At 32.4% G+C, this 27,287-nt stretch overlaps 2 protein-coding genes and 1 long non-coding RNA gene across 3 annotated transcripts in view; 1 reads left to right on the forward strand and 2 right to left on the reverse strand.

Moving 5' to 3' along the window:
* The window catches only part of LOC111423975 (lachesin-like), a 210,746-nt gene that overhangs the window by 123,862 nt on the left and 59,597 nt on the right, over positions 1–27,287 (reverse strand). The window lies entirely within an intron of this gene.
* On the forward strand, positions 11,779–17,994 carry LOC111423978 (cytochrome P450 4d8-like). Its single transcript, XM_023057369.2, has 4 exons — positions 11,779–11,917; positions 11,967–12,691; positions 12,743–13,163; positions 17,748–17,994. The coding sequence occupies exons 1-4, from the start codon at positions 11,785–11,787 to the stop codon at positions 17,906–17,908; spliced, it is 1,440 nt and encodes a 479-aa protein (XP_022913137.2). The 5' UTR covers positions 11,779–11,784; the 3' UTR covers positions 17,909–17,994.
* LOC139429431 (uncharacterized) lies at positions 14,758–15,485 on the reverse strand. Its single transcript, XR_011640079.1, has 4 exons — positions 15,426–15,485; positions 15,299–15,371; positions 14,906–15,229; positions 14,758–14,845 (listed from the first exon to the last, which is right to left on the reverse strand). It is a non-coding gene; the product is annotated as an uncharacterized lncRNA (long non-coding RNA).

A 27,287-nucleotide genomic window follows, 5' to 3' on the forward strand; every position in this document is an offset into this window, starting at 1 on the left:
GCCCACTCGCCTCCGTTAAATTTGGACCATAAACAACGTCGCAGTGATTTAATTTGCTTAGAACCAAGCTATCACACAGCATAATTTTTAATTTTTTACTTAAGACATCCCTAAGGGCATACAAGAGACGCAGGGCGCCATACCCACCCCTCAAGCACCTGGCCACATGCTCCTCAAACCTCAACTGATGATCCAATGTGACTCCTAAAATTTTTATATCATCAGAAACAGTAAGAGGTTCGCCATCCAACACCAATTGACCGAATATCAAAGGCTTAATCGCTCTCCTTGTGACACTACCGCAAAACAGAAGACTTAAATGGATTTAGCACAAGTTCATGGCGTTTCGCAACATCAGAAAATAATGCTATATCTGAGTTAAATTTTATGCAGGCATCAACCCAATTATTTGGATTAAAATTCAGCAGAAGCTGTGTATCGTCTGCATACAAGTGAATGCTCGAGAACCTGGTCAAAATCAGATGTATAAATAGAGAACAATAGTGGCCCCAAAATGGACCCCTGAGGGACTCCACGAGTAACAGACAGAGCGCTCGACACTTGACTATTAATCTTCACAACCTGAGACCTGTCCGACAAAAATGACTTCATCAAAATTGCAGCTTGATTTCCAAGACCAAAATAATTAAGTTTAGATGCAAGTATATTATGATTTATTGTATCAAATGCTTTAGTGAAGTCCAACGATAACAAAAGTGCGGCTTGCCCGGCCTCTCTAGAAGCAAATACATCATCAGTAAGGTTCAATAAAGCTGTTGCGCAGCTGAAACCCAGATTGTTGATCTGGCAGTATACTATACCTTTCGCAGTGTGCTCTAAGTTGCTTTTCCAAGACTCTCTCTAAAATTTTTGACATTACTAGTAGGATACTGATCGGTCTAAAATCCCTTAGGGCAGAAGGGGAAGATACTTTAGGTAACGCAATTACTTCAGCCATCTTCCAGGCATCCGGAAAAACTGATTGATGAATAGCAGCGTTTATTACGTGAGTAATATAAGGAATGAGAAAAGGGGTACACAAGTCAATCATCCAGATTGAGATACCATCAGAACCCACCGCTGCAGTTTTAATGTTATTAATTATTATAGATACTTCATGTTCATCAACAGGCATAAAAGCTTGCATTATCTGCACTCTAGGGTTTACATTATTTTGATAAAATATGGGTAATTCGAGATCAGTCTGGATATAAAGTGAAGAATCACCGTGAACAAAATAATTATTTAAATCGTTTGGAAGAAAAATGTTAGGCACTTTGTTATCGATTTTTTTATTTATATTTAGAAGTTTAATCTTTCTCCAAAGAGCCTTTGGATCTTTACTACGTAAGGCGTAATCATAGTATGCCTTCTTTTCAGCCCGCACCGTTGATGTTACCAGATTGCGATGCAACTTGTATGAAACCCAGTCTTGAGTTAGCTTAGACTTTTTGAATTTTTTAAGCGCATCATCTCGAATAGACATTAGTAGTTTAGTATTATCTGTTAGCCAGGGGCTGGGAGGCTTTGTAAACCGTTTAGTTTTTAAAGGTGCATGCAAATCCATCAGAGTAAGTAAACAATTATTGAAAAAAGTTATTTTCTCATTCACATTTTCTTGATCATATATGTTTCTCCACGGAATTGATTTCAGATCGTTCAAGAATTGTGGATAATTTATGTTTTCACGATAAATTGCAGCAGGCCTACCGATATCAAATGCCAGCTCAGACTTTACTAGTTCATGATTAGATATATTAGGTACATTTACAACATCAATACTAGTAAACAGCTTATCATTTGTTGTAAAAACTGGATCGAGTAAAGTTTGCGAATTTTGTGTAATTCTTGTGGGTTCGGTGACTAACTGATGTAAGCCAATAGAAGTCGCAAATGAGTGAAGAAGTGTTGTTGAGGGAGAATCAAGCTTAAGAAGATCAACATTAATATCGCCCACGATAATTGTCGAGTGAGATGTAACAATACTCTCACAAAGGGTACTCTCCAGTGTTTCGATAAAAAGAGGAAGATTAAAATTAGGGGGCCTATAAACCACTCCAAAAGTAATACAGAGTTTTTTCCTGCATCAACGGTAAAACATAGTTGCTCAATAGAGCAGGAACTGTTTAGAAGCTGAAATCGTATTAAGCTTCTTATGTACACAGCAACACCTCCACCGCGCCCCCCACGATCCCTACGAACCAGATTATAGCCAGGAATATTAACTAAAGAGTTGGATATATTAAGAGTTAACCAGGTTTCCGTCATCGCAAAAATATCAATATTGTTATCAAGGATATAAATTGTAATAAATTAAATTTCTCTCTTTTAACTTTAACAAGAAAAAAAAGAATTTTTTCTTTTAAAACAATAAAGTACAAAACGAAAAAGTTTGCTGTAAGTGTATAAAAAAAGTGGAAACTAGGAAGACAATGGGAGACGTTTATGCCTTTGGTGTGTTATAAATGGGGATAATCTAACTTCGTGACGAACGAACCACCCCCTTTGTACTCTCTCGTATAGCATTGAACACCAGAAAAATTGTTGGAGGGGTTGAAATGAATAAAACAAAAACTATGCTTTGGTGGTTTTAAGTAAATTAAAATTTTAATTTTCTTTCAGCTTTTATAGACTTTTTTTATGTCTCATTCATTATTAATCTCTTCCTGGTTTTAATATTTTTTTCATATTTCTTTAGGATTTTCATAAACATTTTCTAACACCTTAATTAACACCTTTTGACTTTGAACTAATTGGAAACATTCCGGTTTTATTATTATTGCTGCCGAGCTGAGATTTAGGGCAAATATAGGTCCTTAATGAACTTTAGTATTGTTCCAAGGCAGAGTTGGGTAGTATCCGGATACTTCTTGAGTATCCGGATACTTCTTGAGTATCCGGATACTTCTTCAGTATCCGGATACTTCTTGAGTATCCGATACTCTGTATCCGGATACTTTTCAAATTTGGTATCCGATATCCGGTATTTGTGACTAAACCTGAAAGTATTCCGTATCCGGATACTTTTTTCGGTGTTCGGATACCTTTTAATAAAGTTTTTTTTATTTCCTATTCTATTATTACACACGTACAGCTCTGTTCAGATTTAATACGAATCGTCCGTTGTTAGCTCCGACATGACGCTGGTACTGGAAGAAGACGGAGACATCTTTTGAGACATCTTTGAGACATCTTCTATTCTATTCGATTTCTGAGACGGAAGAGGGTAATTTCCTTAACCCAGGTAAAACCGTCCCAGTTTGAAGTGGGCCGAAGAATGGACCACCCTTTTTTTTTAATTTAATTTTATTTTAAATCTTTTTTGATATTTTTAAGAACAACAAATGCACGATTTTTTATATGTTCCTCTAATAAATAATTTTAGAGTATTTCTATAAATAAAACGTCAGATAAAAATCTGAGTAATATAATTAATATAATATATAAATAAAGCTTATACAACATGCCTCGTGTTCCTGGTCAACGAGAGTCAGGTTTGACTACGAGGCGAGCAATTATTGCACTTCATCAAGAAGGAATAGATAAACGGGAAATTGCCGAACGTGTAGGCTTATCAGTAAGATTTGAAGAAAACGAGAAAGTTGGCCTTACAACATCTAAATCTGCGCCGCAACATTACAGTTGTGTGGGAATTGTTTCACGGCAAAGATGTATGCGACAGAGTGGTAAATTATACAAAAGGTATTATTACAAAATACTGCTAATATTTGATGGTATAATGGACATCTTATAAAATTCTCCCCAATTAGATTATTATAATATTTATTATATTTTATATGTATATTATGTTTTTTTGTTATATAGGAGTATTATATTTTATTATATTGATTTTTGATTTTATTATATTAAAATGGTTATCGATATATTTCAATATATAGTTTATATATAATTTACTATCAATATATAATTTTCATTTCTTAGGAGGTTCGACTTATCGTTCCATTGTATTACCAAAGTAATACAATAATTATTTTCATTTAACACAGGAACACAGGAACTACAGGAATTGTATCAAGTAAATGGATTGCTTATACTTATTCATTTTCTTAATTTTTCCTTGTGATTTAGTCATCTTGGCCATAAATCACATCACCCCACTTGCCTGTTCGGAACTTTTACAATCCTACAGAACAGGTAAAACCTGGATTGAATGCCTCGTGAACGTAGGTCGTTTCTAGTACAATTTTATGCCTCTACGAGCGGCTCTTTTCGCATTATATCTGAACAGAACTGTACATATACAAAAGTGTTTGAATCCCTATTTTCTTTTCTTTTTTTTCTACTATTGTACATCTTTTGTGACTACATCAATAATTGTGGCTTTACATGTTGGAAGTTAGTTGTTCTTCTCTTTTATTATTGTGGGAAAATCGAGGGCTCTCTTTCCGATTAAAATTTGTAGACTACATTTCCCCTTTTAGAAAAAATTCAAAGAACTCATTCCCTAGCAAGTGAGAGACACCACTCGGGAAAAATATAGGAGAAAAGATTACTAGTCACTATAAGTAAAATATGGATGACAATATATTATATTAATTTAACAATAATTTAGGTCATTTTAAAAGTATACGAGAATGTATCTGAAAACTGCCGGATACATGTATCCGAATACTTGTATCCGGTAGTTTTATGGAGAAAGTATCCGTACTTTTTTAAAAAAGTATCCGGATACATTGTAAGTATCCGGTATCCGGTACTCGAATACTTTTTTCCTGTATCCGTCCCAGCTCTGCTCCAAGGTCTTGTTCATTTATGTCGGTAGATGTCAAAAGAGTTTAGTAGACTATAACCTTTCTGGTCCGGAGTGTCTAAAATTTCATGAAGTCCGATGTGGGTTGATGTATGACAAAATTAATAAGAAAAATAGTAAAACATTAAGAACATTTATTTAATAGTTATGAACCAAGATTATAAATGAAATTATAAACCAAAAAAAAAAATCTGAAGTAAAACTAGAAAATTATAATATTTTAACGAACGTTTTCCTTCTCTTGACAAATAGTACAAATTAATCTCTTTGACACAAGACAATGAGTGGATCAAACATATTATTTGCATTTGTGACAAGCATTTCTTGTCCTTTTATCAGCTTTTCTTAGGCATATCGTACCACGTTTTGGATATGTTGATGAAGATGGGACTGGAATCTGTTGGTTTTGAGCTTCCTCCACAGGAACTAAGATACGGATAGCCTCCACAATTCTTTTAGATAAGTGCTTGTCCTGTAGCCTTTTAGCAGTATTAGCCTTTATGAGTTCTTGTCCAAGTTCTAATAAAAAAGTTGTTCTGTAGTCATTCCTTTTTAGTTCTGGATTTTTAGTTGTCCAAATTATATAAGTAGTATTTACAGCTGCAACTAGAGCTTGCAATACCGGGATCCCGGACAATTTTTGTCCGGTATTAAAAACCGGTATCGATGGAAAAACACCGGTATTTCAGTATTATCTTTAATTAGCGCCTTCGATGGCCAGGGGACGGCCGATGTCTTCGTAAACGGCCGTGCTAGTTTGAAGTTGTGCTGGAAAATGACGTAAAGGATTCTTGTTTGTTATCTATCTTCTGTCCGTTCTAAGTTTACATTTTCAAGTGACATTTTTTGACGTTTCATTAAAAAAATGCTAGCCGAAGGCGACTGACTGAAAATGGCCAAACAGAAATTTGTTATCTATCTTATGTCCTTACTAACCTCATTTTTTCAAGTGACATTTTTTGATCAGCATGAATACCATCTACAAGAAATATCATTTTGCACTCTTACAGAATGTTGAAGATAATGAAGACTCAACCTTTCATGACGACAACTTAATGTTCGTGTTCAATAAATTTGTCATACCTAGCCAACAATAAAATACCCTCTGTATACAACTATTTTTGGATGTGGAGTTTTTACTCCATAATGGTGTTTCAGGTCAGTTTGATTCGTGTAGTGTCCCACCAAGTATAACAGTGGTATGATAAGTCTGACAAACTACCAAGAGCCATTATGTTAAAGTTTCTTTCTTGAATCTGCACCTTTCCAGAAAATTCTAAAGCAGGAATTCGAAAGAATTCCACAGAGCTTCAAATGATGAAGTGTAATTTCATTTTTTGACATGGCAGTGAAGTTGAACCTTTGGACCAAGTGAAAGACATCAAAACAATAATGGTATCTAGACCTTTAAGTTTATTGGTATTTTGAACAGATTCCTAATATCTTTCCATTTTTTGATTATCTTCTCAAATTCTGTATCTTATGCTTTGTTGCCAATCTAAAAATATAGTAGGAATTAACCTGTTGTTAGTAGAGGTGGCGCCGCAGAGGGGAAAAATCTTACAATTAGATATATTTAGTGATTGTAATTTAGTGAGTAAACCTTTTTATATCAATACCGGTATTAATACCGGTATCCCGGTTTTAAAAATTTTGAATACCGGCATTGAGATTTTAGTCCGGTATTGCAAGTCATCGTTTCGTTCCTCTTTTCACTGAATATTCATTTACCATCTTATCCATAGTATCTACTGCACCTTTACACCTGTTGTAAAGTTCTATAATGTCCGGCTTGAAATGATTATCTGCATTTCTTGTTTTATTATCATGATGCTCAGTACTGAGTACTATCACTAATTTACCTTTCTTAGGTACGTAAGAAGTCAATGCTTATTATTCGTGAAAGCAAAAACGGGGGATTTTTCTGGTTTATATTTATTGCGCCACGCAATGTAAGATGGTAGAGCCAATGGTATACTTGTAAAGAAATTATTGGTACTAATACCATAACCTCGACCAAGGCATGAAACTAAGTCAAGTACAACACGCTTTCCTTGTTGTTTTTCAGGTTTATCATGTATTTTTCCTACGTATACCTGCAAATTCATTGCATATGTACTTTCCACATCAACAAAGGCCTATATTTTATGCCGTACTTAGCTGGTTTAGATTTCATATATACTCGAAACCGCCACCTGCCCCTAAATCCAACAAGTTGTTCGTCCACTGTAAGATGGGTATTTGGGTTGTAGCTATCTTTACAATTAGTCACAAATAACTCAAAAACTTCTCTAATTGCCCCAAGTTTGTCTGTATTTCGTGGTTCTAATTTAGTTGTAAAATTATCAAACCTCATAAATGAGATGACATGCTAAATTCTTTCACGAGACTGGTTCTTTTTTTGCTTTTAGAGCCCCCATTGTAATTAGAACACCTATTACAGCATAAACTTCAACTCTATCTGTTGGAATCCAGGTCCTTTTCTTTTCGGAATTTTTTGATTGGTCCATTTCACTATAACGTCGATCATTTCGTAACCCATAAACAACTTCAAACAATCCACAATGTTTTTGGCGATTTCTGATTTTGCATTCAGGTCTGGTTTGGTATTCACTATGTCCCTAGTTGAACGACGACGTGGTTTTGGAGGAATAGGATTTCATTTAGTTTTCTCCGCCTTCGTTTTTGTCATCATCACTGCTTTCGTCACAGCTAGATTCATACTAAGAAAACCGCATTTGATTTACATCATAAATTTACAAAAATCGCACCTGACTTCTAGAGACCTTACAGTTCGCTTTGAACTTCTAGATTATCATCTATTTCAGAGATATCCGAAAAATTTCATTTTCTTCATCAGATTTCTGCTCTGTCTCCGTATTATATTCTCTCGAAAGATCCAGTTTTACTCTTTTCGACATGGTTATCATGGTTAACATGAACAAACCTGATTGCACTGATGTGAGACTGCATACGAAGGCCGCCGTAATGAGGGCTGGTAATATCATATACTGAACAGAGTGATATGTTGAACAAATTTTTACACAAATCAGATTATGACACATCATAATATCCAGTATTACGTGCGTCGGTTGCAAGAGTCAACCCCGTATAGCACTTATTTAATTAGTTTTGGGCATAATAATAAACTTTGTAGAATAAGTAATTGCTTGTGTAATAGCACATAAGATAAGAAACAGTTAAAAAAATTGGCGCACAGAAAATAAAATCTATGAACGAAATAGAAGAAATAACGTACTAGAAAGGTTAATAAGAGTAAGTTTATTACAAGTGAATCTGCAATGATTATTGATGGATGGAAAAATACGTCCAGTAATAGAAAAATAGTTGTTTGTGTGTTGCATAATGCTAATGGTAACAAAGCCTTCGTTAATACATGGGATTTATCAGGGGAACCGGAAACAGGTGAGAAACTTTCGGAAATAGTAATTTCTGCCGTCAAATTAGCCAAAGAAACTTTCAATGTGGAAGTATATGCCATTGTATAAGATAATGTCTCTGTAATGGTGAAAATGGCTGGTATGTTGGAATATGGTCTCAGGCACAGCACTCGCAGCAGTTATACAGCTAACTTACTTGCAAAAAGTGTACTCAATAAAATTCTAACACATAACATTTTACAGGAGTTAAGAAAAAAATGATCTGGAAAGAAAAAGGTGGTTACAGGATGAAATTACCAACCTGGTGGTTTGTGCCAATCTCTACTATGTAAATGTAACTACAATTTTGCAAAATAAAAGGCTTAATATAAATTAACAATTAATCTCGAAATCGGATAGGTTTCTTTATTGTACGACCCGGTCTACTAGTTACAAAATTATTACTAAGTACTAAACTTTCAGAAGAATTATGATTTTGTTTAGAAACAACCTTAGGTTTCTTAGAATCATTTTCAGGAATCATCAATGATTTTTCCTGAAGTGTCTCCTTGCTCGTATTTAACTCAATCTCATCTTTATTTACAGTTTTTAAATTAGTCTCATTCAAAGATTTCTTTAGAAAGCTCTAGTTCCTTTTATACACATTATTAGTCTCCTAATTTGTCCTGGAGTCCATCCTTACTTCCTCTGTTATAATAAGTTTCTGTCGTTTCTTTTTTCATCTTTTCCTCAATATGTTTTAGAATTTTAGGTGTTAACTCCTTTTTAGGAAAATCTTAATCGTCTGTTAGACAGCAACTCACATGGAGCAACATTAAGACCAACTGTTATGTCGCCGCTTTCTTCCGTACATTTCTTAGCATCTTTTTACAAATACCCACCGCTGTCTCCTCAAGACCATTCGACTTTAGCTACTTTAGGTAAAATGGACTTGAAGTTTGCGGGGCTAATGCTTTGATAGTAGCGAGAGGAAGTTTTAGGAAAACCAATGTCTTCAACAACAAAATTTTATTAACAACAATATTAACAATAATGTAAGTGCGGACGCGAAAAGGGTAACTGCTGACTGATCTGCCGATGGTAACTGCTAACTGATAAGTGATGGTAACTGGTGGTAACTGACTGAACTCTCTGGGCCGATCCTGGTTCCTTTTATCCCCGAGTCCAGTAACATCCCCGGTGAAAGCTCTCTTCGAGTCCTTGTCTGGACCAAAAGGATCTGCTGTCCAGATGTACGGAGAGAGTTCTTCTGAATAGTTTCGAACGCTTTCTGGCGACCAGATGTTTGCCACGGAGAGCGTCCAGTCATATCTCCGGTGAAAGTTTTCCGGGAACCCTTTGCCTGGACCAAAAGGGTGTCCTGCCCAGATGACCGGAGAGAGATTTTTTGAACGGTTTACAAAGTTCCCTGGCGTCCAGATGTTCGCCACAAAGTTATTACATTAAAGTTCCACTGATCTGCAAAATCCATTGAGGTCTTATATATAATCTAGAGAGCGTATGTGGTGGTGGTGGGGGTAATCAGAAAGTCAGACATGTTGGATGTACCGACCTGAACTTAGCTATAGTTTGAAGTCTCTATTGCAAATACAATTATAACCTCACAATTCTCATAAACATATTGTTATTTTTATTAAAATTTAATTTTTGATGAAAGTTTTCGAATTCTTTTCGTTTCACATATGTTTTTTATAATTTGTAGGTTGGACGATTATTCACAACAGTTCATAAAGTGTTTCTGGTTACTTGACTTGGAATTAACAATTGAAGACCTCGGTGTAAGAAGGGGCCAACTCCTTCTCTTGATAAATGGAGCTACTCCCTTCTTGCACCGAGGTAAAGTTCAAGTAAAGTTTATTATTAAGGAATGTTCAGTTTTATTTTAAATAAACTAACAATTATTTATAAGCAAAGGTTAACGTGATCAATCAGAATTGCTTTAAATATTTTCTTCTTAGTTTATGTTAATTATAAGGGTTGTGGCTAAAAATTATTAAGTTCTTTTAAAATATCATATAATTAATAATTATTTATCAATAAAAAGTTAATGTTTTGTTTTGGTTATTATTTTCTGTCTTTCCAGTTTATAATAATGTAAATTCTTGCATAAGTATATATAAGAATTTCGAATTTCCCGCTAAGTTGGTACATCTAACATGGCGACCTTTCTGGCTTCATTTTAGGCGTGGTGGGGACAACAGCATACGCACTCTAGATTATATATAGGACCTCAATGGCAAAATCTCTAAATCTAAACGAGTAAAAATGGCATGTTGTCCGAAATAAAATATATTTGGTACGCCATGCATAGAGAATATCTTTTTTAATACTTTTATTACTGAATTTGCAGTTTTATCTTGAAGCAAACCAAATAGTCTGAAAAATTTAAAATATGGTTTGAAAAGGCAATCAAGTTCTTTTATATTCTTTCTTGACCACTTTTCACAAATTTAACATCGTCAAATATAGCTTTCAATATCTCTTGCTAGACCTGGCCAATAAATTACTTTCATAGCTCTAGAGTAGGTCTTTTCCATGTCAAATTGTTTGTCTTACTTTTAACACAACGACTTTGCTGTTGAAGAAAATAAGTCCATTCCTATGGTATAGATCATGTCTAATCTTAAAATAAGGTTTAAGAGACTCATGCAATTTTGATTTATCCGTAGACCAGTTATTTTCTATTTTCTGAATTAGTATTTTTGGTGTTTAAGCATTTATCTGAAACTCATCGTAGGATCATCTTTAACCCTATCCTTCAGAAAAACTCTTGACAAAAGGTCTGCATATACATTTCTTTCCCAGGCAAGTATTCTATGTAGAAATCGACATAATCGAAACTCTGTTAAGCTTCTTGAACAAAAACTAACAAGTTTGTTATCCTGTAGAAGACACGCGCCAAGTCCATATTGACTTGCGTCTCTTTGAATAGTAATCTGCTTTCTCGGATCAAATATAGCTAAAGTATCAACTTTCTTAGTTTGTTGAGCGTTTGTGTATGATGTTGTCCCCAGACAAACTCTATGTTGTTCCGACAGATTTGATATGTATTTGATTAAGTTATTAAACATACCAAGAATTCTAAGCAATTCTTTTTTATTCTAAGGAACCTCTAGGTCCAAAATTCATCGAATCTGTTCAGGATCAAGTCTAATACCTTCACCCCACATCTGACACCATGTTACATTCTTACTATGTATGTTTCTTACAGACGTTTTTATAACTGTGTATTAACTGAATAACATTTAGTTACATCGGTACAAGACCATACATGATATTACAACGTCATATCGATTGACTTACGATCCTTATTACCAACCTGGTGGTTTGTGCCAACCTCATGTAAATGTAACTACAATATGTAATAAATATTCTGGTTTCACCGTGCATCTCTCTAAACGCACTAATAATAACTAATAAATGTGTTATTTCAACTTTAAAACAATTCTGAATATAAATGAAATAGAAATTAAGTTAGTAAAAAATATTTAAGTGTTAATTTATAATGATTAAAGTAACAACCAATGTAAGCTAAAAATAAATCATATAAAAACCCTCTCTTGTATATAAAACGAAATGTTAAAGTACTTTATCGTTAAAAACGTTTTGAAAATGTTCCTATTACCTTTTTTAATAGTTATCATTCCAATTTTGGTTATCGTATGGTTGTATTCAATTTATTTTCGTTACAAAAAACATCTTAACCAATTTAATTACGTTAAAATATCCGCCAAAAGCACTAAAGGTAAAAATTAAATCCTTTTAAAACATTATTATAACTAAATTATTTTTAGAGATTTATGATTTATTGATGATACAAGCAAAAAATGGATTTAAAAATGCTTGGACAATGTTGGGACCTTATCCGGCTTTAATAACGGCCGATCCAAAAATGTTCAATAAAATTTTAGGATCTATTAAACACATCACAAAGCCGATTACTTATAAAGCGTTTGAAAACAGTGTGAAAGGAACGTTATTTTACGAAAATGGATTAATTTGGAAAAACCAACGACGTTATATGACGACGGCTTTCGATCAAAACGCCGTTTTAAGATTTGTTAATATTTTTAATAAACGCGCTGATGAGTTAGTCGATAATTTAAAATTAGAAATCGAACATAATAATGTTAATAATATCAATGTAGTCGACATAAAGGAGCACGTCGATAATACCGTTTTAAAATTCGTTTACGAAAGTTTTTTGGATGATGAAATCGACGATTTAAAAGGTTTAATGAAAAAAATTAACTTATTGTCGCGATTATACGCCGAGAAAACAATGAATATCTTTGAACTTTTTAAAGTAACTTATTTTTTTACGAGAAATTATTGGATCGAACGCAATATTATAAATTATTTACACTCTAACATAAAGAAAGTTATTAATAAGCGCCTTAAAAATAAAATCAACATGGAAAAAATAATTTTTATTGATATGCTTTTAAACGAAATGAAAACGAATCAAACTCTTGATGAAGATTTGGTAATACGGCAAATAAAATTAATGTTAGAAGCGGTAAGAATTTAATTAATTAATAAATTAATTATTATTGATTTTTTTTAATAGGGATTTGATACAACAACTTACACCATTTCATTTCTTTTATATAATCTCTCTAAAAATCCAAAAATTCAAGAAAAAGTTTTTAACGAAATCGTTTCAATCCTGGGTGATAACCGAAATGAATTTATTTCGTTTGAAAAATTAAAAGAAATGAAATACATCGATTTAGTAATAAAAGAAAGTTTAAGAATCTATACAACCGGACAAATGTTTTCGAGATATTTACTCGAAGATGTTAAAATAAGCGATGAAATAACATTACCTCAAGGATTAACGGTCACTTTTTTGCCCGGTGTGATGCATAGAAACCCCGATTTGTACCCAAATCCCGAAGAATTTATTCCGGAACGATTCAAAGATAAAAAATTTAAAGAAAATCGGTTTATATACGCACCATTTTGTCTCGGAGTTAGACAATGCATAGGTAAAAAATTGTTTCTGATAAAAATTTTTATTTTATACCGGGAATTTCATATAACTCGCAATATATGAATGCAGTAACCATAGTTACGAAACTACTATGCACTTGCACTATCCCACATAAAATGCAACATAGCTCAATAGTACAGGCATTGGGTAGTTTTGGAAAGGAAAAGTTTTGCTTGGAAAAACGTGACGTCCTTATGATAACACTGAGTTTCCGTCTTAAGAGACGCACGGCTAAACACGAATGATTCTAGTTCCACTATATAATATTTTCTAATACGTATGTTTAACCTTTCAACTACTTCTAGTTTTACACTAGCACTGTTACTATGTATAAATAACACTATAACTAGAACTAGAATCACTTAGATTTAGCCGCACGTCTCTAAAGACGGCTAAACCCGAATGATTCTAGTTCTAGGTCTAGTATTAGTTCTAGTTTTACAGTAGCACTGTTACTATGTAGAACTAGCACTATACCTAGAACTAGAATCATTTGGATTTAGCCGCACGTCTCTAAAGACGGCTAAACCCAAATGATTCTAGTTCTAGGTCTAGTATTAGTTCTAGTTTTACACTAGCACTATTACTATGTAGAATTAACATTATACCTAGAACTAGAATCATTTGGATTTAGCCGTACGTCTCTAAAGACGGCTAAACCCGAATGATTCTAGTTCTAGTTTTCCATAGCACTGTTCCTATGTAGAACTAACACTAATGCTAGTTCTACATAATAACAGTGGTAGTGTAAAACTAGTACTAGACCTAGAACTAGAATCACTTAGATTTAACCGCACGTCTCTAAAGACGGCTAAACCCGAATGATTCTAGTTCTAGGTCTAGTATTAGTTCTAGTTTTACAGTAGCACTGTTACTATGTAGAACTAGCACTATACCTAGAACTAGAATCATTTGGATTTAGCCGCACGTCTCTAAAGACGGCTAAACCCAAATGATTCTAGTTCTAGGTCTAGTATTAGTTCTAGTTTTACACTAGCACTATTACTATGTAGAATTAACATTATACCTAGAACTAGAATCATTTGGGTTTAGCCGTACGTCTCTAAAGACGACGAAACCCTAATGATTCTAGTTCTAGTTTTACATAGCACTGTTCCTATGCAGAACTAACACTATACCTAGAACTAGAATCATTTGGATTTAGCCGCACGTCTCTAAAGACGGCTAAACCCGAATGATTCTAGTTCTAGGTCTAGTACTAGTTTTACACTAATACTGTTACTATGTAGAACTAACACTATACCTTGAAGTAGAATCATTTGGATTTAGCCGCACGTCTCTAAAGACGGCTAAACCTGAATGATTCTAGGTCTAGGTCTAGTATTAGTTCTAGTTTTACACTAGCACTATTACTATGTAGAACTAACACTATACCTAGAACTAGAATTATTTGGGTTTAGCCGCACGTCTCTAAAGACGGCTAAACCCGAATGATTCTAGTTCCAGGTCTAGTACTAGTTTTACACTAACACTGTTACTATGTAGAACTAACATTATACCTAGTACTAGAATCATTTGGGTTTAGCCGTACGTCTCTAAAGACATATATAGAAGAAAAACAACTTGTGTTTGCATTGAGCGATGACAATTTATTTATTTATAAAATCGGTGCTACAGACTGTTTCGGCTACTTCGTGTAACCGTCCTCAGGCACGACTAAAATTTAAGGAAATAACATTACTAATACTGACTTAAACAAGTAGGGAAATTGAATACCGTCAAATGTTAACACTCCATCTTAAAGGGTTCACACATTTTCTTGGGAGTTACATTGGGTTTTAGAAGCATCGTTCAGCATTCTTCGAAAATCATCAAATGTTGATTAATTAAACTCCAAATCTTGACTAAATTTTCTTTAAAACTTTTTGAATTTAATTGTGAAATTGAAAGTATTCAGTGAAATTGAAAAATTTTGAAATATAAGCCGAAACATTTGAAGTCATTAAAATTTTTAAAATTTTAAAAAATCATCCTTGAAATATTAACCATCCAAGACATTATGAAGATAAAACATTAATTAGTTTTATAAAATTGAAAAAACTGTAAAAAACCGTTAAAAGGAAAATTATTTATAGGTTATATGACTTTGCAAAAAATAGCGTCACTTACATCGTGTTCGTTCAGTGCAAAAAACTATTTTCTTAAGATTTTATAGTGGCATGTAATGTACACTGCCTTCAAACTGTTGAAAAATACAAAAATCAATTAAACTGACAAAAAATCTGAATATTCCTACCTTAAAATTTATTTTAAAAATAACTATAAAATTTGAGTCGCTTCCCCTATGAGAGTTCGGTGCAGACTGCACTTACAAGGTCTCGGATTGCGCATGACGAATCGGGTCGGTTTGCGGGCGGGAGTTTTCAATAAATTTCAAGAAGTATCTGTGATCGCTAAATTCTATGTTATCGTTAATTAACAATTCTTTTTCACTATTTCGGATATAAAATTCTTCAAACAAATCCATCTTCTTGGATTTAAGAAGAGGTTTTAATCATTAGGGTTTAGTCGTCTCTAAAGACGACTAAACCCTAATGATTCTAGTTCTAGTTTTACATAGTACTGTTCCTATGCAGAACCAACACTATACCCAGAACTAGAATCATTTGGATTTAGCCGCACGTCTCTAAAGACGGCGAAACGCGAATGATTCTAGTTCTAGGTCTAGTACTAGTTTTACACTAACACTGTTACTATGTAGAACTAACACTATACCTAGAACTAGAATCATTTGGATTTAGCCGCACGTATCTAAAGACGGCTAAACCTGAATGATTCTAGGTCTAGTATTAGTTCTAGTTTTACACTAGCACTATTACTATGCAGAACTAACACTATACCCAAAACTAGAATCATTTGGATTTAGCCGCACGTCTCTAAAGACGGCTAAACCCGAATGATTCTAGTTCTAGGTCTAGTACTAGTTTTACACTAACACTGTTACTATGTAGAACTAACACTATACCTAGAACTAGAATTATTTGGATTTAGCCGCACGTATCTAAAGACGGCTAAACCTGAATGATTCTAGGTCTAGGTCTAGTATTAGTTCTAGTTTTACACTAGCACTATTACTATGTAGAACTAACACTATACCTAGAACTAGAATTATTTGAGTTTAGCCGTACGTCTCTAAAGACGACTAAACCCTAATGATTCTAGTTCTAGTTTTACATAGCACTGTTCCTATGCAGAACCAACACTATACCCAGAACTAGAATCATTTGGATTTAGCCGCACGTCTCTAAAGACGGCGAAACGCGAATGATTCTAGTTCTAGGTCTAGTACTAGTTTTACACTAACACTGTTACTATGTAGAACTAACACTATACCTAGAACTAGAATCATTTGGATTTAGCCGCACGTATCTAAAGACGGCTAAACCTGAATGATTCTAGGTCTAGTATTAGTTCTAGTTTTACACTAGCACTATTACTATGCAGAACTAACACTATACCCAGAACTAGAATCATTTGGATTTAGCCGCACGTCTCTAAAGACGGCTAAACCCGAATGATTCTAGTTCTAGGTCTAGTACTAGTTTTACACTAACACTGTTACTATGTAGAACTAACACTATACCTAGAACTAGAATTATTTGGATTTAGCCGCACGTATCTAAAGACGGCTAAACCTGAATGATTCTAGGTCTAGGTCTAGTATTAGTTCTAGTTTTACACTAGCACTATTACTATGTAGAACTAACACTATACCTAGAACTAGAATTATTTGAGTTTAGCCGTACGTCTCTAAAGACGACTAAACCCTAATGATTCTAGTTCTAGTTTTACATAGCACTGTTCCTATGCAGAACCAACACTATACCCAGAACTAGAATCATTTGGATTTAGCCGCACGTCTCTAAAGACGGCGAAACGCGAATGATTCTAGTTCTAGGTCTAGTACTAGTTTTACACTAACACTGTTACTATGTAGAACTAACACTATACCTAGAACTAGAATCATTTGGATTTAGCCGCACGTATCTAAAGACGGCTAAACCTGAATGATTCTAGGTCTAGTATTAGTTCTAGTTTTACACTAGCACTATTACTATGTAGAATTAACACTATACCTAGAACTAGAATCATTTGGATTTAGCCGCACGTGTCTAAAGACGGCTAAACCCGAATGATTCTAGTTCTAGGTCTAGTACTAGTTTTACACTAACACTGTTACTATGTAGAACTAACACTATACCTAGAACTAGAATCATTTGGACTTAGCCGCACGTCTCTAAAGACGGCTAAACCCGAATGATTCTAGTTCTAGGTCTAGTATTAGTTCTAGTTTTAATTCAATAAAAATATGCAACTTATTGTTAGTGATATTTTATGCTACCAGCCATCTTAAAAGAGGTACTGCTAAACGAAATGTCTTTAGTTCTAAGTCTAGAGTTACTTCTAGTTTTACAGTAGCATGTTGCATTCTTCTAGTGTGTTGCATTTTATGTGGGACAAAGTAAGTAGATACGCCCTGGTTTCTATTGAAATATATTGTTGTATATTGCATCTTAGGTGAAATTCACTGCCTTTTAATTCACTGTATTTAATTTAGGTAAACAATACGCTCAACTTGCAATTAAAACCGTTTTAATAAAAATACTTTTAAACTACGAACTGGTTGATGTTCAACACGAACTTTGCCTCGCTGTGGAATTAACTTTAGTATCTGAAAACGGGGTTAAAATTGGTTTGAAGAAACGAGAATCAACTTAATAATGATTTTGTTTTGTGAATTGTAATCAAAAGTAGTTATCAATGTATTTGTTATTTATAGAAAATAAATCACAATCAAAAGTTAATTACAGCCTCATAGAATTTGATCTTGCGAGCAGGATCAAATTTACTTCGTCTATTATTCTTCGTCCTGTTCTTCCATAGATAACTGTTGGAGTCATCTTTCGATTATATGTAACCTTAGCGATCAGCTGAAGACGCAGACGACGCATAGTGGTCCATTTCATAAATCTAGGTGGACAAAATTAATATTGAAGAAAATACAACTTGTTTAGACATAATTATATTCAAAAACTCCTCCTTCATCGGAAATATTCTCTATTTTCTTAGAAACGACACTTCTGAAGTTTGTAATTAGCGGATCTGACGAAACTAATAACATATTGAACAGATCCTCGGTGTTGGCGATTATGTCTTTGCCTTCATTTATAATATGTGTCGGAGAAAGAACTTTTATTTCTGTTTCTACTTTACTAACTTCTGTTCGAGTTAGTTCTGCAGTCTCTTCCTGAAACAATAACTTTATTCGGCGACAATAGCGTGTTGACGAAGGGCGTGGATTTACCCATTTTATTGCTTCATTATGTTTTAATTGAAGCGGAACCAATAAAATTACGAACAAGAATGCATCATCATATTGTTCATTTCCCATATCCGTTCTATACATTTTCTCTTGTATGTACTTTGTGCTGCACTCGACAACTGTCAGTCGCTTTTAGCACACATCCGGTTACGTGATCATCATAGTCTTCTAGTCTTAATTCTCTTCTAGTGAGTGCGTCGTCCATTGTAGAAACTGCAATAATGTATATAGTTGGTGAGATATGGTTGCAAATATTAATATTTAAACTCTTGAATACCATTTTTAGAAAAAATTGGAGGAATACGGAAAATTTAATATTAGCTTGACTAAAATCTGACAATTATAGGTAAAATTTACATTATTACATAATTTGTTTCTTAATGAGATTGTCGTAATAATATTTTAAAAAAGTAGATTTAGTTACTGCAAGATAGTTTACATACCTTTAGATGAAATTTTAGAAACACAGAACTGCAATTGCTGGAACACTGCTTGAAATAAACAGAGCTAATAAATGTAACGATTTAATAGGCTGCAGTAGACCCTTTTCTACATACGATTGCCAAACAACCCCGAACAAACGAGCAGATTCCTGCCAATTGTCAATTTATAAAGACATTAAAAAGTAGTTTGCAATTGTTACAAACTACTTTATAAAAAAACACTTTCGTGCATTTTGTCCAGCTAAAATAGTATTCTGAAACACTGTGCGACGGAGCGTTCTCCCAACAGTTTTGACAACCTGGATTTCCAGATTAGATTTTGAACCAGTGGTCTCCTCGTGGTCCAGTTCATGTTGTCTTGGTTTGTTGTAGACAGAGATCAATCTCAATGGTTCGGTGATTGTCATCATTGTAGCTCTTATAGCTTCCATATCCCGTAAATGATGATGGTGAATTCTATAAAAACTGTGAACTTGGGTTTTTGAGTTTGCTGGTCTATTTGGGAGAACCAAGTTTTTTGTTAAAAGCAACTTATAGAGTATATTTATTTGTAACTCTATATTAATTAATCGTATAATAAAATATTAAAAATTAAAATGCAGTATTTGATAGACTGTTTTAACCCTTTGTGTCCCGACGGTACTTTAAAGTACCGGTAATTTTAAACACTCATTTTAAACTGTAGTTATCTATTCGGCGCATTTAGAGCTGTCTGTACTTTCTACTATACAAGTGTATACAAGAAATAATCTGTATAAAAAACATCGCAAACCGCACTGTAGGATTTTTAGGTACACTTTAAACTTATTCATCCAGATGTGAGGTTAGAAGTTTAGTGAAAAGTGGTGTTGTTGAATTTTGTTCTTTAAGAAGGTATTTCCTTGATAAATGGTTATTAGGTGTGATTATTACAGATCATTTTAAAAAGAAAACATTGAGCTTAAATTTAAAATAAGTCTCATTCCTTAATTTCAATAAACATGGTTTCTAAGAATTTTTAAATTAGCATCTTTTTTGACTCTTTTAAATGTAAGTGTTGTTTCAACATTTTTTTTCTTAATATTTTTCCAATCCAACCCAACAATTATTATACATCATTTTAAAGAGAAAGCTTTGAGCTTTAATTTAAAATAAGTTTCATTCCTTAATTTCAATAAATACGGCTTACAGGAATTTTTAAATTAGCATCTTTTTAACATTTTTAGGTTATTCGAAAATGTAAGTTTTGTTTCAAAATTTTTTTTCTCTATTTTTTTCCAATCCAACCCAACAATTATTATACATCATTTTCAAGAGAAAGCTTTGAGCTTTAATTTAAAATAAGTTTCATTCCTTAATTTCAATAAATACGGCTTACAGGAATTTTTAAATTAGCATCTTTTTAACATTTTTAGGTTATTCGAAAATGTAAGTTTTGTTTCAAAATTTTTTTTCTCTATTTTTTTCCAATCCAACCCAACAATTATTATACATCATTTTCAAGAGAAAGCTTTGAGCTTTAATTTAAAATAAGTTTCATTCCTTAATTTCAATAAATACGGCTTACAGGAATTTTTAAATTAGCATCTTTTTAACATTTTTAGGTTATTCGAAAATGTAAGTTTTGTTTAAAAATTTTTTTTCTCTATATTTTTCCAATCCAACCCAACAATTATTATACATCATTTTCAAGAGAAAGCTTTGAGCTTTAATTTAGAATAAGTCTCATTCTTTAATTTCAATAAATCCGGCTTCCAGGAATTTTTAAATTAGCATCTTTTTTGACACTTTTAGGTTATACGAAAATGTTAGTTTTAACTCAATACTCGTTTTCTCAATATTTTTTTAATTCAACCCATCGATTGTTATACATCGATTTAAACAGAAAGCTTCAAGCTTCAATTTAAAATAAGTTTTATTTCTTAATTTCAATAAACACGGTTTCCAGGAATTTTTGAATTAGCATCTTTTTTGACATTTAGACTATGCGAAAATAGGGAGATTGCATATTTTGCTAAAATTTTATTCCAAAGGCCTTTACTGAGTGTATTTTGATAGTGTTTTAATTCTGTCTGATTCTGTCACAAAGTTTTAAAATGTTTGACTTCTTGGGACACAAAGGGTTAAGTGTGTCTATCTGTTTATTTATTATTTTATAATTATAACAAAATCGCCATGGGAAAATACATTATGTTGATATAACAAACCATGGTGATATAACATTATGATATATATAAAAATAAATAGAGTGCGTGATGCGCTACAATTATTCCTCCTTCAATAAAAATTAAAAGTTTAAATTAATGACGATGTTTCAAACATAGAAATAAAAAGAACGAAGAAGGAAAGGAAATCCATGAAGGGTGGTAACAATAGTTTTTATTCCTCATAAATCAGAGATTATATTTTTCAAATTTTCAATCATTGATTCTTCGATATTAAACAAGGTTTAATTCAAAATGCCAAATAACAACGTTGGTGATACACAAAATTTTTCTGCAGTGCGACTTCCACCTTTTTGCGTATCAAAACCTGAAATCTGGTTTACTCAGGTGGAAGCAAAATTTTCAATTTGTAATGTGCACAATGACAAAGCTAAATACAATCTGGTGATTTCTAATTTACCGTTAGAAATCATTTCATCAGTTATTGATGTAATTAATAACCCACCATTGATAGACTGTCACAAGTCTATCAAGTGAGGAGAAACGTCTGGATGATATCCTGTCAGGTTCAGAGATGGGAAATCGAAAACCATCTGAATTCTTTCGAGGTATGATGGTTACTGCAGGTGGTTCTCAAGTTGTAAGTCACGACTTACCATTAAAGCTTTGGAAGAGGAGGCTTCCACACACAATTTCAGTTGCCTTACTGGCCTCTGGAAAAGTGATCCACTTGAATTGTTGACGATGGCAGATAAAATTTGGGATTCTTTAAATTCCGGTACTTATCCTTCATTAAAAGTTTCAGAAATTACACCTTCCCAAAATTCACATTCAACGCATGATTTTCCTTTATTAAAAGCCATCAGTGATTTAAATTCAACTTGTCAAACTTTATTGCAAACTGTAACACAACAACACACATCTACTACATCTATTCAAAATAAAATAGAATGCGTGATGCGCTACACAACTATATTACTGTACGACTTCTTGGGAGTGGTGCTGGTAGCTCCCTTGGAAGGGATTTTATTTGGCGGTGAGAGTGTTGGCTTCGGGGGATGAGTTTTTTGTTTGGAGTTTACGATTTCGGGGTTAGTGGCAGGTCTAGGTGCAGGAATTTGGATTTAGCCGCTTTGAGAGAAGTGTTCAGCTGAAACATTTTTTTCAGACATTTTTTTTGCGTGGTGAACAATTTCTGCTCTTCGGTGGTCTTTTGTCGTGGTTTTAGAAAAACTTTGGCGGAATCCTGAAAAGAAGGACTTCCGAGAATATCAAATGTAATTGATGACTGTAAAAAAAATATTATTTTTTAAAAAGAAATAAAAACATTTTTCTGATCTAATTCCAATAAATATAAATTCAACGTTTCCAAGCTATTGTTCGAGGTTCGGTACTGTCTTCGGTTGATTTATTAAACTCAGGGTAACTTATCGCGTTCGCACTTGGTGTTAAAAACATTTCGAATTAACTGGTTTTACCGTGGAAAGTGTATAGAAGGGAGAATGTGTGAAAACATGTGGAGGGGTTGTAATTTATATCTGTCCACTTCGAACCATTAAACCTGACGAGTTCGTTAATGATAAAAGCAATTTCAATTTAACATCATTTGGTTAAAAGTAATAATTAAATGATTGCAGTTACGCTGTTATTGGAAACGATGGAATTCCGTTTTGTTATGTAATTATCCAGTAGACCAGATGGACAACGTGCGTAACAAGCTTGATTACTTAATAGGAGTGCAGTTTGCACTCGAGTGGTTACAATTAATATAAGCTAATTCAAATAGCGTGATCCCATCGAGTAGTGGCGTTATTAACGTTGGCCCTTTGATCTGGTAGTTTCCAATTATCGGTTCGATTATAAATTAATTTGTGAAGTCAACTACCTGGATTCCACTTGGATTGAAGATTCGCGTTTAAATACAAAGAGAGAAAATTAACAGGTTTTACTTTGTTTTATATTTTAATTTTTTTTTTTGTAATGGTAACATAGAAATAAATTTAAACATTTCCATTTAAACCTTCAGTCAAACAATCATTTCAAACAACGAAACCGGAATAATACATCAGCAAAATTGCCAATCGTACGAAGTGTATGTCAACAGAATACACCAGGGCAGTAGGAAATCTACGCGATATTTGCAATTCCATTCGGTGGACTTTGAAATTCACATCGTTACATGTTACAGTTCAACGAGAACAGATTAAAGACTTTAATGCATATATAATATAATTAAAATAATTCCAAACATAAATTAATACTCGATTAAAACCGGATTTACCAACATAATAAATAATTAAATGTTGTTCGCATGCGTTATTTTGGAATATTTTAAATTTTGTAGTTTTAAAATTTATTCAATACTGTATTCGACTCAATAAAATCGTAATGGCTTCCTATAAAGGGTAATTTTTAGATATAATCGGCTTAAAGATTTTATATTTTTCTTTGGATACTTAAAGATTATTTTAAAAATATATTACAGTTTTAAAAAATCATAACGATGTTTCCAATTCGCTATTAAGTTTCTTTTAAAATGTTTTTTATTTCATCATGACATCTCAATTGCTTCTTGAGATACGATTAATTAAAATCTGTAACAATTAATTACGCAGAGTTGGGTTTAAAAAATCATAGCAGCGATGTTTATGAGAAATAAGAAATTATCTATTCTCTATTAAGTTTCCTTTAAAATGGTATTTATTTCATCATGATACCTCAATTCGTTCTTGAGATACGATTAACAAAACATCTGTGATTAAAGTCCATAACGATATATTATTCAGAGTTGGATTTAAAATAAATAACAGCGATGTTTATGAGAAATAAGAAATTATTTATGGTACAGCAATTCTCTGTTAAGTTTCCTTTAAAGTGATTTTTATTTCATCGTGATGTCTCAATTTGTTCTTGAGATACGATTAATTAAAATCTATAACAATTAATTACGCAGAGTTGGGTTTAAAAATCATAAGAGCGATGTTTAAGGGAAATAAGAAATTATTTATGGCACAGCAATTCTCTATTAAGTTTCCTTTGAAATGATTTTTATTTCATTGTGATATCTCAATTTGCTCTTGAAATACGATTAATTAAATATCTGTGATTAAAATCTATAACAATAAATTATGCAGAGTTGGATTTAAAAAACCGTAACAGCGATGTTTATGAGAAATAAGAAATTATTTATCTCAGAGCAATTCTCTATTAAGTTTCCTTTAAAATGATTTTTATTTCATCCTGATATCTCATTTTGTTCTTGAGATACGTTAAGTTATGCAGAGTTGGATTTAGAAAATCATAACAACGATGTTTATGAGAAATAAGAAATTATTTATCTCAGAGCAATTCTCTATTAAGTTTCCTTTGAAATGATTTTTATTTCATCGTAATATCTCAATTCGTTCTTGAAATACGATTAATTAAATATCTATGATTAAAATCTATAACAATAAATTATGCAGAGTTGGATTTAAAAAACCATAACAGCGATGTTTATGAGAACTAAGAAATTATTTATGGTACACCAATTCTCTATTAAGTTTCCTTTAAAATGGTTTTCATTCCATCATGATATCTAAATTTATTCTTGAGATACGATTAATTAAAATCTGTAACAATTAATTACACGGAGTTGGGTTTAAAAATCATAGCAGCGATGTTTATAAGAAATAAGAAATTATTTATGTCATAGCAATTCTCTATTAAGTTTCCTTTAAAATGATTTTTATTTCATTGTGATATCTCAGTTCGTTCTTGAGATACGATTAATTAAATATCTGTGATTAAATTCTATAACAATAAATTATGCAGAGTTGGATTTAAAACACCATAACAGCGATGTTTATGAGAACTAAGAAATTATTTATGGTACACCAATTCTCTAATAAGTTTCCTTTAAAATGGTTTTCATTTCATCATGATATCTAAATTTGTTCTTGAGATACGATTAATTAAATATCTGTGATTAAAATCTATAACAATAAATTATGCATTTAACAAACCATAAACGCGACGTTTATGGGAAATAAGAAATTATCTATGGCACGCCAATTCTCTATTAAGTTTCCTTTAAAATGGTGTTTATTTCATCATGATATCCCAATTTGTTCTTGAGATACGATTAATTAAAATTTGTAACAATCAAATGTGCTGAGTTGGGTTTAAAAAGTCATAACAGCGATGTTTATGGGAAAGAAGTAATTATTTATGGCACATCAATTCTCTATTAAGTTTCCTGTAAAATAGTTTTTATTTCATCATGCTATCTCAATTCGTTCATGAGATACGATTAATTAAATATCTATGATTAAAATCTCTTACAATAAATTATGCATTTAAAAAACCATAACCGCGATGTTTATGAGAAATAAGAAATTATTTATGGCACAGCAATTCTCTATTAAGTTTCCTTTAAAATGATTTTTATTTCATCGTGATATCTCAATTCGTTCTTGAGATACGATTAATTAAATGTCTGTGAATAAAATCTATAACAATAAATTATGCAGAGTTGGATTTAAAAAACCATAACAGCGATGTTTATGAGAAATAAGAAATAATTTATGGCACACCAATTCTCTATTGAGTTTCCTTTAAAATGAGTTTTATTTCATTGTGATATCTCAGTTCGTTCTTGAGATACGATTAATTAAATGTCTGTGATTAAAATCTATAACAATAAATTATGCAGAGTTGGATTTAATACACCATAACAGCGATGTTTATGAGAAATAAGAAATTATTTATGACACACCAATTCTCTATTAAGTTTCCTTTAAAATGGTTTTTATTTCATCATGATAATAAATTCGTTCTTGAGATACGATTAATTAAAATCTATAACAATTAATTACTCAGAGTTGGGTTTAAAAAATCATAACAGCGATGTTTATGAGAAATAAGAAGTTATTTATGACACACCAATTCTCTATTAAGTTTCCTTTAAAATGGTTTTTATTTCATCATGATATCTAAATTCGTTCTTGAGATACGATTAATTAAAATCTATAACAATTAATTACTCAGAGATGGGTTTAAAAAATCATTACAGCGATGTTTAGGAGAAATAAGAAATTATTTATGGCACACCAATTCTCTATTAAGTTTCCTTTAGAATGGTTTTTATTCTATCATGATATCTCAATTCGTTCTTGAGATACGATTAATTAAATATCTGTGAATAAAATCTATAACAATAAGTTATGCAGAGTTGAATTTAAAAAATCATAACAGCGATGATTATGGGAAATAAGAAATTATTTATGGCACACCAATTCTCTATTAAGTTTCCTTTAAAATGGTTTTTATTTCATCATGATATCTTAATTTGCTCTTGAGATACGATTAATTAAATATCTGTAATTAAAATCTTTAACAATACATTATGCAGAGTTGGATTTAAAAAACCATAACAGCGATGTTTATGGGAAATAAGAAATTATTTATGGCAAGCCAATTCTCTATTAAGTTTCCTTTAAAATGTTTTTTATTTTATCATAATATCTCTCTTCGTTCTTTAGATACCGCGTTCTAAACATTTAATTAAACAAATATAAATGATGATGGAGAGTTGAGTTTAAAAAGTCATAAGAACGATGCTTGTGAAACATAAGAAATTATTGATCACACACTTCATTAAATTTGCTTTATTTCAATTCAAGTACTTCTGAAAAATAAATCTTCAGTTAATTTAAAGCTTCTATTATAGTTTAATGTATAAATCGTTTTAACCTAACATATGATTTTGAGTTACTCTTGATCGCACGGTAAATTCTAATAATTAACATGAACGTAAATGGAACTGAATCCGGCTCAATTTACACTATGATGAGCTTGGTGTGTTGATTTAACCAAGCATAGTCGGAACATTAAATATTGAATCTACTGTTTCACTAAAAGCTATGATGTAGATGAAACATTTAAAAAATGTTCGTACCTAATTCATAATTAACTCGAATCTAAAAGCCACCTTTAATGGGGATAATAATCTAATTAACCCAACTTTCTGGGTTTCGTAAAAGCATGATTTTAATTAACAAGTATACATAATGCGTACTTTTACTTTGATAAAATTCTAAAACGTGATATGTGTGTTCCGGGTCGCACGAAAACGTACATTTTCGTTTCAATAGAACTTTTAGCGAGCGGATAGAATACCTGTCGTGGGAATAAACTCGGGATATCAT

The sequence above is a fragment of the Onthophagus taurus genome, chromosome 3 (genome assembly GCF_036711975.1).
Source record: "Onthophagus taurus isolate NC chromosome 3, IU_Otau_3.0, whole genome shotgun sequence".
NCBI lineage: Eukaryota > Metazoa > Arthropoda > Insecta > Coleoptera > Scarabaeidae > Onthophagus > Onthophagus taurus.

Excerpts from the sequence above, each read along its gene's own strand:
- LOC111423978 (XM_023057369.2), top strand. The coding sequence starts at position 11,785 with ATGTTCCTATTACCTTTTTTAATAGTTATCATTCCAATTTTGGTTATC. Across the intron at positions 11,918-11,966 it reads ATCCGCCAAAAGCACTAAAG|AGATTTATGATTTATTGATG; the intron begins GTAAAAATTAAA and ends AATTATTTTTAG. Across the intron at positions 12,692-12,742 it reads TAAAATTAATGTTAGAAGCG|GGATTTGATACAACAACTTA; the intron begins GTAAGAATTTAA and ends TTTTTTTAATAG.